The 13,868-nt window shown below is 43.6% G+C and overlaps 1 protein-coding gene across 1 annotated transcript in view; it reads left to right on the top strand.

Moving 5' to 3' along the window:
* Window positions 1-13,868, top strand: part of FGD3 (FYVE, RhoGEF and PH domain containing 3) — a 119,880-nt gene that overhangs the window by 55,737 nt on the left and 50,275 nt on the right. Inside the window, exon 2 of the mRNA XM_050904795.1 lies at window positions 11,513-11,683. Coding sequence (XP_050760752.1) covers window positions 11,513-11,683 — 171 coding nt within the window. The remainder of the gene's footprint in view (window positions 1-11,512; window positions 11,684-13,868) is intronic.

The following is a 13,868-nucleotide window of genomic DNA, read 5'->3' as shown; positions in this document are numbered from 1 at the left end:
AGCTGCACCCAGCGATCCTGGGAGGTGAGAGCGCCTGTGCTGACACCCGCAGTCCTGCCTTCTGTGTTGAACTAACAATACCAGCAGTGTTTCTTGCTGGACAGATGTGGGTCTGGGTTTAAATTAAATTAAATTAAAAAACCTCTGTGTGAGGTTTTTTAATTTATATGCAGGATAGAAAATGAGGACTGTGCTGTAGTGCCCTGTCTGGGCAGCGTTGAGTGGGACAAGAAGTGTGCTTTAGTGTTGTGAGGAAAGGGCTGATGTAGGTCTGTTGAAAAGCTAATTCTTTAAATGAAATTAAATCAGATTAAAAGAATCATTAAAATTCTGTAATGATTTCTTTAAAGCAGTTGTGGAGTAATTCCTGGCTGCGTGATCAAGTGTGAAATGTCCCAGAGGCAGAGGAGGGTTTCAGTGGCATTGCACAGGCACCTGGATTAGATGCTGTTCTGGATGGGGCAATAAAAACAAGATTGTAGTGAGAGATACGGACACTGCACTGAAATGAGCATGTACAAACAGACAAGCGCTAGAAAGAGTTATAAATCAACAGTGAAATCTCAGCCCCCTCTAAAGACAGTAGAGAAATAGTCAGTGGTCAGACAAATATCTTTAATTTCAGTGAAAGCTGTGTAGCTACCTCCGTTTGCGGCTTTCCAGCATGAGTGTGCGGTACGGCTGTGCTTGGGAGCTCACTGCTAGGAGCGATACTCAGCGGAGCGCCAGGCCTTTGGGACCTGTTTCAAGAAGAACAGAAAAAGTCAGAGCTGAAAACTGATTTCTCAAGAATATGTCTATTGTGATTCAGATGAGAAGAGGCGTAAGGTGTTGTACCAGTGCTGGTAAAGGATAGTCTTGAATTATTTGGATTAGTGTGCAGGAACTTGTTTTAAAAGAATCTGATGAGGTTAAAGGTGGGAAATCTTGGTGCAACTTTATGGAAAATACTGTCACAGTGATGTTCAATAGTGACCCTCGAGACACTATAGAAATGTCTGTTAAAGGAAGCGTCCTCACCTAAGGCATTTAAAAGTAATCAGAACAGGATAAAAGTACACCAAATCCCAAAATCCCAAATCCTAGCACTGCAGGTCTGGGGAAGCTACTGGTCCTTCTTGTTGCTTTATATGCACAAATTTATTTTAGCTATTTGGTTCTTTCTGTGAAAAATCCTTTTTTTTCTGGATGTATTTCTGTCTTGTTGTAAGTGTCTTAAACTGAATTTACCAAATTTCTCACAGCCCTCCTCAGACTAAACGGTTTGGCGTGGTTTGCAGGCTTTGTGTTTTTCTCGTAAGGACACAAACCAGCAGCCCTTCTGCGGCTCCCCGGGGACGGCGCTTGCCCTGAAATAAAGCATTTCGTTCGAAAAGTTTACATTTTGTTTCTTCCTTTATCGTTTCCTGTGGTAGGATTCTGCTGGGAGAGCAGGAGGAGGGAGAGAAGGAGCATTGAAAATTTGCAGGACTTTTGATGGAAATCTTTTAACCAGCTCCATCCCGTGCCTGCTGAATTGCATTTCTTGTCGCTTCTGCGGGCTGTTTCATAGCAGACTTAGCGCCTTTACCTTCGGAAAGCTCTTTAGACACCCCGATCCAACCCTTTGGGGAAGACTACATGAGGTTGCACTGGGGCCCTTCATTTCCCAGAGGAGCTGTGAAGCAGTCTAAGCGTTTGAGTGCTGAGAACTGGGATTTTTTTGGTTTCCGTGGCATGTCACTGCTGTTACTGGCTGTTCTTGCATTAATACTGAACTGTATCTAAGCAAAAAGCTTTTTACAGAGGTCTGGCTTTCTCTTCTTTTCTACTTCAGAAAGATTCAGGCTTCTAAACCATCTGCATCCTATGTATTGCGTTTCAGACGCATATGAAACTTAAAACCAAAGAGCATTTTTCTGCAGACTCGCAGCAATCTCCTGTAACTTCTGCTTAGTAAAGCTCCTCTGCTCGCATTTGCCACGTTTATATTCTTTGAGTCACCTAACCGCACTGATGGTAGGAAGTGGGATGGGGGAGGTCAGTTCCTGCGAGCATGGCATTTTAAGCCATGAAATGAGAGTTGCAGCAGGAGCTGGTCTCCCTTATTTTTGGTTGTCTTACAGCTTAGGAAATAAGAAAAAATGTGGGGGTCTCTGCTCGAACACAAGTAAGTGATACACATCTCTCTTGATACAGAATTGCAATCCATGCCATATTCTCGCTTGCTTTCGAACATAACGTTTTCTTGATTGTATCTGTTTCTGAAAGCTGACGGTGATAGCTTTGCTGTCACTCTTTTTACTGAAGTTGGTGTTTTGGAATGCCAGAAAAATAGATGTCATGTGAAATAACGGTTGTCAGTGTCGTTGAGCTGGGTTTGACAGAAGGGTATGCGTACAGCCCCAGCGCACGCTGCTTTACACCCCTGCTAGGGGGTCTTATGGGCCATGGGCAGGAGGAAGAGGTAGTTTTTAAGTGGGTTTGAGGGAAATGCTGGAGTTAATGAAGCAGCGTAAGAGGGAAAAGAAGGGTATGCCCAGTGGCAGGGTGCGAAAGGCTTTGCTCCCTCCTGCTCAGCAGGAGAGGGATGGGAGCTAGTCTAGTGCAGGGCAACGTGTGAAATTGGAAAGATGAGGAAAAACACAGGCTCCGGAGCTGTCGGTTGTGGACCACTCTGAGGATGGTGTTGGGTGCTTTGTAACTAACTGTGACAAGCAGGATAACGTTGTGCCCTTACTAGAGCTGACACCAAGAGATAAATTTCATGGCAGTGTGTGGCAGGTGAGGCTGTCGACACTGGGTTTTCCTACAGTGTGGTGAGTGCTGTAGCTTCTTTAAAGACGTCTTTACCCAGCTGTGTCTGTAACACAGCCTAAGCATGAAGGACAGAGTATTATACCACTCGCCAGATTCCTGCTGACACAAGGAAGACATAATCAGCACCTTTTAATTTGTGTCAGAGTTCCTCCTAGCAGGGTCGTTTTATATTCAGATACATACATTAGCTCTGCCCTTGAAGCCCTTTGCTTTCCAGCAGCAGGTTTCTGCCTTAAGAGCAGCCTCTCCTCCTTGAAAGGCTTTTACTAAGGAGGAAAGGATGAAGAGGGAGAGAACTTCACTATCAGTGACAGCGTTAGGGAATGCCCAAGTGGATGTTTCAGTTGAAAGTACAGGGATGCTTGAACTGGGCATAACGAAACCTGTTAGCAGAGGTTAGAGGTACATGGTGCATGCTCAGTTTGTAGCCAGGCTTTGGGAAGAGCTAAGTTCCTATTAAGATGTCTATTAAGATGGCTTGACAAGGAATAGCTTTCAAAATGGCTCTACATGTTAACAGCTGAGGGTTTTGTTGTTGTTATTTTTAAATCTGGTCCGTTCTGGCCACGTGCTTAGTTGTCCAGACTCCTGTTAGCTGCAAAAATGTCTTTTACCATTATATAGATTCTAGTTAATTTATCTTTGTGTATTTTCCTGCAGACAGGTTTTTAATCACACTGGTGATGGTTGCTTATCCATTTGATGTGCATGATTGTCCTGGTTTTGGCTGGGACAGAGTTAACTCTATCCCAGCCGAAACCAGGACAATATCCACACCTTATTCTATACCATTTACGTTATGCCCAGATCCCACACTTCCCAATACATTTCCTATTAATCACCGTCACTTTTCCTGTCTTTTAATATATACATATAGATATCATTCCCGCAGTCTATGGGCCATCTCTGTCAAATGTCTGTTGAGTTCATTCAGTCCATGACTTTGGGCTCCATCCCTCATAACAGTCTGTCTGGGCAGGAGGGATGGTGCAAAGTCCGCTCAGTCGCCAGAACAGGATTGGGCTTTGGTGTGGTGCGGCCGGCGGGTGACATTGGGCGCAGCAGGAGGATGGTGTGTGGTGCTGGATTATTGCATGCTGAAGTCCTGGTTCCATCACTACTGCACTTCTCTCAGTTTTATCAAAGTTCATTCTTCATTAATCTAAGTAATTCTTACTGTAATACCATTAATATAGCATATAACAATTATGATAATGATGACATACAGTGGCAGGATTATATAGCAATCAACATCATGCAATTTAATCTATTGGCTGTTCTCACCTGAATTCAAATCCCCTTGAGGCACACATCGGACTTCCCCATCCTTCCGCATCACCCACCAAGTGCACGCAGGTCCTTGAGCAAAAGCAATCCCACGAATGGGTTTGCCTTTGCCTGAGGCAGGAGTAACCCAGACTGTTTTCCCTAGCGTATGTTTTATGTGCACTACAGGAACTTTATCCCCTTCTACAGTACGTAAAAGTTCTGATTGGGCAGGGCCAGCTCAATTAACAGATCCTCTAGTGTTGACTAACCAGGTGGCCTTTGCTAGATGTGTATCCCAATGTTTGAAGGTCCCACCACCCATTGCTCTCAATGTAGTCTTTAACAATCCATTGTATCGCTTGATTTTTCCGGAGGCTGGTGCATGATAGGGGATGTGATACACCCACTCAATGCCGTGCTCTTTGGCCCAGGTGTCTATGAGGTTGTTTTGGAAATGAGTCCCGTTGTCTGACTCATTCTTTCTGGGGTGCCATGTCACCATAAGATTTGCTTCTCAAGGCCCAGGATAGTGTTCCGGCCGGTGGCATGGGGCACGGGATATGTTTCCAGCCATCCGGTGGTTGCTTCCACCATTGTAAGCACATGGCACTTGCCTTGGGAGGTTTGTGGGAGTGTGATATAGTCAATCTGCCAGGCCTCCCCATATTTATATTTCAGCCATCGTCCTCCATACCACAGAGGCTTTAATTGCAGCGCATGTTTCACATTCATGGATAACCTGTGCAGTAGTGTCCATGGTCAGGTCCACCCCTCAATCACGAGCCCATTTATATGTTGCATCTCTTCCCTGATGGCCTGAGGTGTCATGGGCCCACCGACCCAGAAAAAATTCACCCTTATGCTGCCAGTCCAGATCTACCTGAGCCACTTCAGTCCTATCAGCCTTGTCTACCTGTTGATTGTTTTGATGTTCTTCAGTGGCCCGACTCTTAGGTACGTGGGCATCTACATGACGTACTTTCACAACCAGGTTCTCTAGCTGGGCAGCAATATCTTGCCACAGCGGGGCAGCCCAGATGGGTTTACCTCTGCGTTGCCAGTTGCTCTGCTTCCATTGCTGCAACCACCCCCACAGAGCATTTGCCACCATCCATGAGTCAGTACAGAGATAAAGTATTGGCCGCTTTTCTCGTTCAGCAATGTCTAAAGCCAGCTGGATGGCTTTCACCTCTGCAAACTGACTCGATTCACCCTCTCCTGCAGTTTCTGCAACTTGTCGTATAGGACTCCATACAGCCGCCTTCTGCCTCCGATGCTTTCCTACAACGCAACAGGACCCATCAGTGAACAGGGCATATTGCCTCTCATTTTCTGGCAGTTTATTATACAATGGTGCCTCTTTAGCACACATCACCTCCTCCTCTGGTGATATTCCAACATCTTTGCCTTCTGGCCAGTCTGTGATCACTTCCAAAATTCCTGGGCGACTGGGATTTCCTATTCGACTTCATTGTGTGATCAGTGCAACCCACCTACTCCACCTCTTAGTTAACTCTCTTCTTAGTAGCTGGTACAGTGCTGTGTTTTGGATTTAGTGTGAGAATGATGTTGATAACACTCTGATGGTTTAGTTGTTGCTAAGTAGCGCTTATCTTAAGCCAAGGACTTTTCAGTTTCCCACGCTCTGCCAGCAAGCAGGTGTGCAAGAAGCTGGGAGGGAGCACGGCCAGGGCAGCTGACCCGAACTAGCCAAAGGGATATTCCATACCATGGAACATCATGCCCAGTATATAAACTGGGAGGAGTTGGCCGGGAGGCACGGATCGCGGCTCTGGCATCAGTCAGTGGGTGGTGAGCAATTGCATTGTGCATCACTGGTTTTTTTTCCGCCCCGCCCCTCCCCTCCTTTTTTTGTTATATTCCTTTTCATTACTATTATTATTATTGTATTTCATTATTACTATTGTTAGTATTATATTTTACTTTAGTTATTAAACTGTTCTTATCTCAACCCACGAGTTTTACTTTTTTTTCCTTTCCTCCTCCTCACCCCACTGGGAGGGCGGAGGGGGAAGCGGTTGCGTGGTGCTGAGTTGCTGACTGGGGTTAAACCACGACAATGATGTATATTACAAAACAGCATTAGAAATGGAGGCACCACTGCTGGATGCATTTCTGGATGCAACAGCCAGTTTTCATCTGGAATAGTTTCACTTTTAGATGCTTGAAGAAAGATTAGAGAATTGTAATGTCTTCCCATGCTTAGAGTTGGACCTGATGGGTCACATTACACTGAGTTGCCTTTTAGAGCTGTTGACTTCACTGCTGTTGCAGAGAGCCTAAATCAGCAAGGAATTAGGAAACTGGAGGCTCCTTCAGCTTGTTTAACTTGTGGGTGACAGCAGCGGGTGATAGCAGTGATGGCAGGAGTAGGAAAGCCCTTCCACTGGTCGCTAAGACTATTTTCTCTTCCCTCGAGATGGCAGGGAAGGTTGCCCCGAGGAGGAGCAGCGGGGGCTCCATGGCTGGGGTCGTGCTGCCTGCGGGGCAGCCGGGAGCCCTGGGGAGAGCCTCCCCTCTCCTGGGGGTCCCAGGTTTGGGCATGGCAGAGGGCTTGAGAATTGCCCCTGGGCAAGCCTCCCTTGAGCAGGCATTCAAAGTCATGTTCATCATTCTGGATGGATGGAGAAATCCCCCAATGGTATTAATTCTCGGCGAAAGCAAACTTCTAAAGTAGGTGTTGTTTATCAGTGCCTTTCCAGTGTGTCTAGTCTGTAGAGCCTTCTTCTGTTCGTCCAGCATTTGTCATCCCTTTTACTCCTTGTGCACTCTCCGTGCCTCGTGTGGGGGTGCGGGAGGTGGGCTAGCCTGATGAGGTGTAGACTTTCTTCGTTTCAGCGGAATACTGCAAATATCTCTTCCTCTAAAAGAGGGCTGGCTGAGAAGTCCTTCTGTCAGATCAGCAAACATAGGATGTGCCAAACCAGTAGCTTGTCATAACATTTCCAGTTCTTGCTGCTGTCTGTCACAGGCCTCCAAGATATTTTTTGTTTTAAACTGGGATTATTTTTGAAAGCTGCTACCTGGGGACTAGGTGCCAAGCGCAAGATCTGGATCTGGCTTGTGCGCTGGGAGAAAAGCCTGAGAACTGAAGTTCAGCCGCTTGGGTTCAACTGGTCTCTTTACTACTACACTCAGTGGAGCGCCCCAAATCCTTATATTTTATCAGTCTATTAGAAAAATATATCATAGCCTTCAAGTTTGCGACAGCATCTAAGAGAAATTTTTCAGAAATATGGGCTTTCTTCTGGGTGAAAACAGCTTAGTGAGGATAAGGGGATATACTTGAGAAATTTCTCTGTGCCATGAAAGAGTTTCCCGGTACATTGAATTCTGTCAGAAAGACTGAAGTTATTTTTCCATTTTAGTGAAAATATAAATTGTACATTATCTTAGGCATTTTCAGAAGTTTCGTTTAAGTTTTACCTTAGTAGGAACCTTAAATACATATTATTTTATTAATATAATGCAAAAAATTATCTCTGAAAAGCATCACCTGTGTCCTTTTCTGCTTGGATTGGTTTTGAACAGAGAAATTGTAAGCAGCATTGTTCCTGTGAGTAGAATTACAAACAAGCCATGAAGTATTTAAGCTTAAATACATTAGAGACACAAGGACTACGCATAGCAAAGCTGAGTTTTCCAGCAGAGTTTTATACGTTTGGAAGTGCACGCTCAGGTTTTGAGAGCTCTGCCTGTTGTGCGTGCTTGGGAGGTGCTGGCACGCTCCACATCCAGGCAGGCTGCAACGTTCTGCCTGGAGCTGTCGCAGGTAACCAGGGATCAGATGTGAAGTCAGCGTTGGCCAGGCTCTCTGGGAATAACGGTTTATTATTAGTAGCCTTTTATAAGGTTTGGACACAAATAACCATTTCTTGTCAATTTGCAAATACCAGTACGCTTCCCAAGCGCTTCCATGGCAGTTACGGCTCATCCGGTCTAGGGAGGGTTTGCACAATCCAATGCTGGACCAGAGAGCACAGAGGAGGCGGTTTCTGCGTTGGGTCCTGGAGGTTTGGTGGGTGTGGGAGGGCAGGCAACGGGGGGGCCCGTCCCCCACTCCCATCTCTGGAAGCCTCTGGCAGAACCACGGACATCTCGGAGGTGGCTGCCTGGGCTACGCCTGGGTCTTCTTTATGTTGTCCCTCTCGTTTTCCATTCCCAGGAGCGCCCTGGAGCGTGCTCAGCAGACAGCGGGTTTTACTTTCAGAGAATTCCATGTGAAATAATCCAGTAAATCTTGTTTTCACAGGTCGTTTTATAGCACTTGAAAAAATATGTAAGGAAAGTGGATTTTTGTCTTGTGTGCAAAAAACAGCCCTTAGGGGCCACATCAGAGATGAATAGAAAGAACCATCTTGGCTTAAATTAAATAAAAAAGAATGAAAGCCACTTCTGTGGTTTCACCCATGCATATTTTTCTTGATTTAGGGCCAGCACTACATTTGGTATTTAAGGCACTTGTGGCTTTCCAAGTTCCTTTTCTTTCCAGCTACTTATCAATTTTATTTTCTGCTTTGTGCCCACTTGCTCTTTGGATGTACCGTCAATAAACACGTGGGTTAAGTGCAGGCAGTAGGTGAACAGCGATATATTTTCAGCAGTAACCTATATATGCAATATACAAGATGACATAAAATATTGTATTTTTAGAGGACGACAGATTGATTTATTTATTTACTTTTAATATCAGGTCTTATTTAATGGGAAGTGGCATAAGGCTTTGCTAAGTATTTACTCTGCAAATGCCTCTGAGCACAAGTCCTGGAGCATTCGGAGCCAAGTTCAGAGCTTGTTTGGGGCAAGATGGATACATTTGTTGAGTAATTACCACTGGAGGATCTTGTGCCTTGATTGTTTGACAGGATTATGCAGTAGAAGAGAAAAACTTGTATGTGGATTTATAAAATAAGGATCGAAGCACTTTAATTTTCAGTAACACAAGCAGATCGTAAGAGCTTTTAGCCTAGACATAGAAGAGGTGTCTGCTGGTGCCATGCACTTGAACGCAAGCAAGTAACCACTAGCTCTTATTTTTATCAGTAAAGAAAGAAAGGTGGTGTGACCTGCTTTCACAACGATAAATCTCAGTAGGAAAGAAAAAGGAACTGGGTTTTAGTTCCTTTTGAAACTTTACAAAATGATGCCAACAAGACTGTCCCTTTTTGTGGCAGTGGTTGAAGAGGAACAGGGAATGCTTAGGGCAGCCGGTACCTGATCTCAAGTCAGCAGAGGGATAGCTGGGCTCGGCTCAGGATGCCCAGCTGAGGATACCCCAGGGATGCGGTACCCGAGGACAGGAGGAGCCGTGACTCTCCTCCTTCAGCCGCTGTGGGGGACTGTGGTCACATCCAGCATCTCCCGGGGGCTTCCGCGCTCGCCAGAGACGAGGCCGGTGCCATGCTTGTATGATCAAACGACATAGCACAGTTAGAGGTGTTTTCTGGAAAGCTGTTGTAGGTACAGAGATTTGTCCACTGAGAATTGGATCATTAAAGTAATTTTTAGGAAAATACAACATTGCTGGATTGCCTTCCACTCGCAGGCACTGGTGAATACCTGCTGAAACACTGTCTTCTGTATGCTGCCCTTTTTATTTTCTTGAATTAGAGCTTTTCCCGTGTGCACTATTTTAATTTCTTGCTGCGCTGAGCTACTGTTAATAAGGAAGAAGTCTCAGTCCTTTCCCTAAAAAGCTGGCCCGTCGCAGCACTGCTGTTGCTGTCACAGGGAGCTCTTGGTACCCAGAGCTGAGGCATCTGCGTAAGCTCTTTCTGTGATGATGTGTTTGCAATAATCTATTAATCTGCTCTAATAATCTACTCTACTTCCACTGCATTTTCCTGATAAGTGAAATTATATTTGAATAAAACCTAGTACTTATAAATTCCTGGTTTCAGCTGGAAGGATGTTTTAATAGCTGGTCTCAAATCTGCTGAAAAGCAGATTTTATGGTAGAAATGCTAATGAAGCTTCAACAGCAACAACTGGCAGCCGTACCGAGGAATTCAGAGGTTGTATATTTGGGTGGCAGAGATCAGTAAATAGATTTGTGCCATCTGAATCTATCTTTGTCAGCAAAAATAACTTTACTATTTTATGCTTATTTAAAAAAAAATAAATCTGTATTGCTGTGAAAGTTTCTGCATTTTGAGGCCAGCTCTCAGCTAATCTTCCCAAGCAGTCTGTACGGCTCAGATTTCAAAGTCTTTATTCAAAGGTCACATCCTGATTTAATACCATTAGTATAAACCCAGGATAATTTAGTTGAGGTGGATGGAGGTGCTTGTCATTTCAGTTTTTTGATCTTAATATAAATCTGGCCAAGAGTAGGTTGCGTTTGTGAAGCTAATGCCATGTTCTTGAACACATCACAGGAAGGCAAAGATTGATTTTTCACACTTAGATGAGTCCTTTCTACATGATGCAGGTCACCTCTCGCTCCAGCAAGATCCTGGTAATTTCAGCTAGTCCACTTTAAAACAGGAATATGGAAAGAATGTTTGTCATGTTTTCTTTGCCCTTTTTTTTATGGATTAGCGTTTAAATTTCGACATTTGATACATTTTCTGTTTCTCAGTACTGCCGGAAGCATATATATTCATGTGTTCATATGCAGCAATTTTAAACCGCAGTCCTTTTTAAACTCTTTTTTTTTGCCTGCTTATGACACACTGGTAAAGCTGGTGTGAGGATTTCACGTAGCTGTAGGCTTGCCACAAGTCCAAAAAAACCCCAAATCAAAAAATGCAGTATCCACTATGTGAAAGTGGATATATGGGTTTATTATCACAGTGCCCACAAAAATGAATCAAGAATGTTAAATTAAAAGACAAACAAACATATTAATCACTTCTTTCTCTGTTTTCCCACTGGATCATATCTTAATGGCATCTTCTAGACCAGAGCCTTTTGAAGGAATGTTAATATTTTATGTAAGGAAGAATAATAAATAGCAGTAAAATGCAGCTTGAATGATTAAATCTCCTGAAGGAATGGCACTTGTACCATTCCCCCCGCGTGGGACACATTTCTAATTCACCGTAACTTAGGTGTATTTTACCAAATAACATGATGTTGTATGCTGGGGCACTTGTATTTCTGTTTGGAGAAATCCTTTTGAAATGGTTTTTATCTTTTATGTTTACTCTCTTCTTTTTGGTGTCTGTAGGAAAGAAGTAAGTAATTAATTAAAGATAGGATTACCGAAACTCCATCTGTCTTATCAGTCAGCTAGTTTGACATGATTATTAAGGCTGGATATATTGGTTATAATAACTTGTGAGTGAATGGCTCAGCCCTCTTCTACCCCCCTCCCTTTCCTCAGGAACCTGCATGAGTGATATGCTTCTAGAAGTAGCACAAATTTTCTTCAGGATTAATAGAACAAAATAAATACTGACTTTTTTTTCCCCCCCCTCAGGTTGCCCTTGTTCTCCTTTTCAAATCAAATGTCACATTGACTCAAATCCGGCGTTGGAAGCATGTGGGGAACTGCAGCACATCAGCCCGGCACAATGTATCCATCAAACTGGAAGGAAGCCCAAAACCAAAACTCCACTGGCCAAAATGCATCCTCTGCAGAAACCCCAAGGCAAGTGGCTTTGTCCTTCTAGCAATTGTGCAAGCTTCTATCGCACATGAAGTGTAATATTTTTAAATGAATTGTTTTAATTTTAAGCCACAGCAAAATAGTTATTTTTATGTTCTAAGGTTCAAGTACAGCTGGTAGGGTTTTATTATCTTCATTTTTTCCAATGTTAGATAACCTCTTAGGGAAGCCTTCAAGAAGAAATTGATTCAGGAATAACAGATTACTTACCTTGTCGATTTATATTTCCTGTACTGTTGTTATACCTCATGCAGCTGTGAAGTGTAAGTTTAATTTAGCAATATTGTTTTCGTTCTTTATTAATTTTTTTTAAAAAAGCGTTTAGGTAAGAATAGCTTATTGTTTAAACCTGGTCTGTTTTCCATTTATTGTAAGAACTCTGCATAGCAACAGGAAATGCCTAAATGGAATGAACGTCTTTTAAAAATGAGAAATAGGAGCTAAACCAGTCACATGCAAGGGTAGAATGTGGGCTGTGGTAATTCCACAGACCTGCCAGACTCATAGTGAAATAGGTGGCAATCCCAAAGTGTGGTAGAAGAGAAGCCAGGAAGAAGCATGTTCCAGCTGGTCTCCAGGCAGGTCTTCTGGTCTCCTCAGGCTTTTCTTCCCTAAAAAAGACAGCAGTAAATTTCTTGAAAGAGGATAAATTGTTTTCGTGTTTTGCCATCAGTGAAATGAGGTGGTCTCTCTTTGTAATGTCAAGTTGTCAAGTGCCTCCACTGCCACCACCCCCGGCTTTGTAGAATTGGTTAAAATATTGTATATAATGGGTGCTTGCCTTATGGTAACTGCAGATGCAGAAAGTATTTAGTTTGAGAGGCATTTGGAACAAGGGGGGGTGAGCCCGAAGAAGATACTAAGTTCGTAAACCAAAATTTTTTTAAGAAGCATGTCCATGTGATAAACGGTCATTGTCATGTTAGAAAAAGAGAAAAGATATTTTGGTCACTATTAGGGTATGTTGTACAAACTGAGCCTCTGCACCACCACCCCCTCCCAATTCAAATGACTATACGAAAGCATTTTCTGATATGCATTTAGTCTTAAACAACTACAAAGAAAGCATTGTATGTTCTGATTCTGGAAGTAGACCTTAAATGTTAAATTAGTATACTAGTTCATGCTTGAAACATCTCACGAGGTCTGTATATTTATGGAGCTTTCACCTTGAGGTCTTGGTTGTCCAGGTTTAATTAGTGGGTGTTCCATGAATGTTGTTAATACTAACAATAAAAAGGAATAGCAGAAGCATCTGTTCAGTAAGAAATGGAATGAATTCAGCTGGTGTAGATCCTTTGCTGTTGTACTGATTGCACTGATTTCCAATTACTGAGGACATAGCCTTACAAATACGTAAGTATTTCAGAAAAGTTGGAGGGAGCCTACTTAGGTTGCTTTAAATCATCCTTAAAAGTTACCCAAGTAGGTTAATATAATCTGTTTCCATTACTAAGATAGGTACTGCTGCTTCTTTCTGCTGCTCACACACATCCAAGCTCTCTCTCCCATTACAGCCATAAGCTTAGAACCACAGAAGTCAGTATATCTTACTGGCTGGTTAATGCTCTGAAAAGGATGGAAATCTGTTAGTGAGGTGAAATAGGCACCCAAAGGTAACGCGCTTTCTTGACTAGTTACTCTTGCTAATACTTTTTTTGACAGAAGTCAGTTGGGCTTCTTGATGTCACTGCAAAAGCCGTCCAAGAAGAAACAGGAGTCCCAATGAAAAATCCCATGGGAGGCTGTTGCGCAGTACCCAGTAATCAAAAATCGGACCACCTAATGTTGTCTCAGACTGAGCCAGCTGTGGTGGGTTGACCCTGGGTGGATGCCAGGTGCCCACCCAGCCGCTCTGTTGCTCCCCCTCCTCAGCTGGACGGGGGAGAAAAAATACGACAAAAGGCTCGTGGGTCAAGATAAGGACAGGGAGATCACTCACCAATTACCATCATGGGCAAAACAGACTCGACTTGGGGAAATTAATTTAATTTATTGCCAATCAAATCAGAGTAGGGTAATGAGAAATAAAACCAAATCTTAGAACACTTTCTCCCCACCCCTCCTTTCTTCCCAGGCTTAAGTTTACTCCTAAATTCTCTACCTCCTCCCCCCCTAAGCGGCGCAGGGGGACGGGAATGGGGGTTTGGGTCAGTTCATCACACGT

This window comes from Gymnogyps californianus, chromosome 13 (assembly GCF_018139145.2).
Source record: "Gymnogyps californianus isolate 813 chromosome 13, ASM1813914v2, whole genome shotgun sequence".
NCBI lineage: Eukaryota > Metazoa > Chordata > Aves > Accipitriformes > Cathartidae > Gymnogyps > Gymnogyps californianus.
This window is presented reverse-complemented; position numbering and strand designations above follow the sequence as displayed.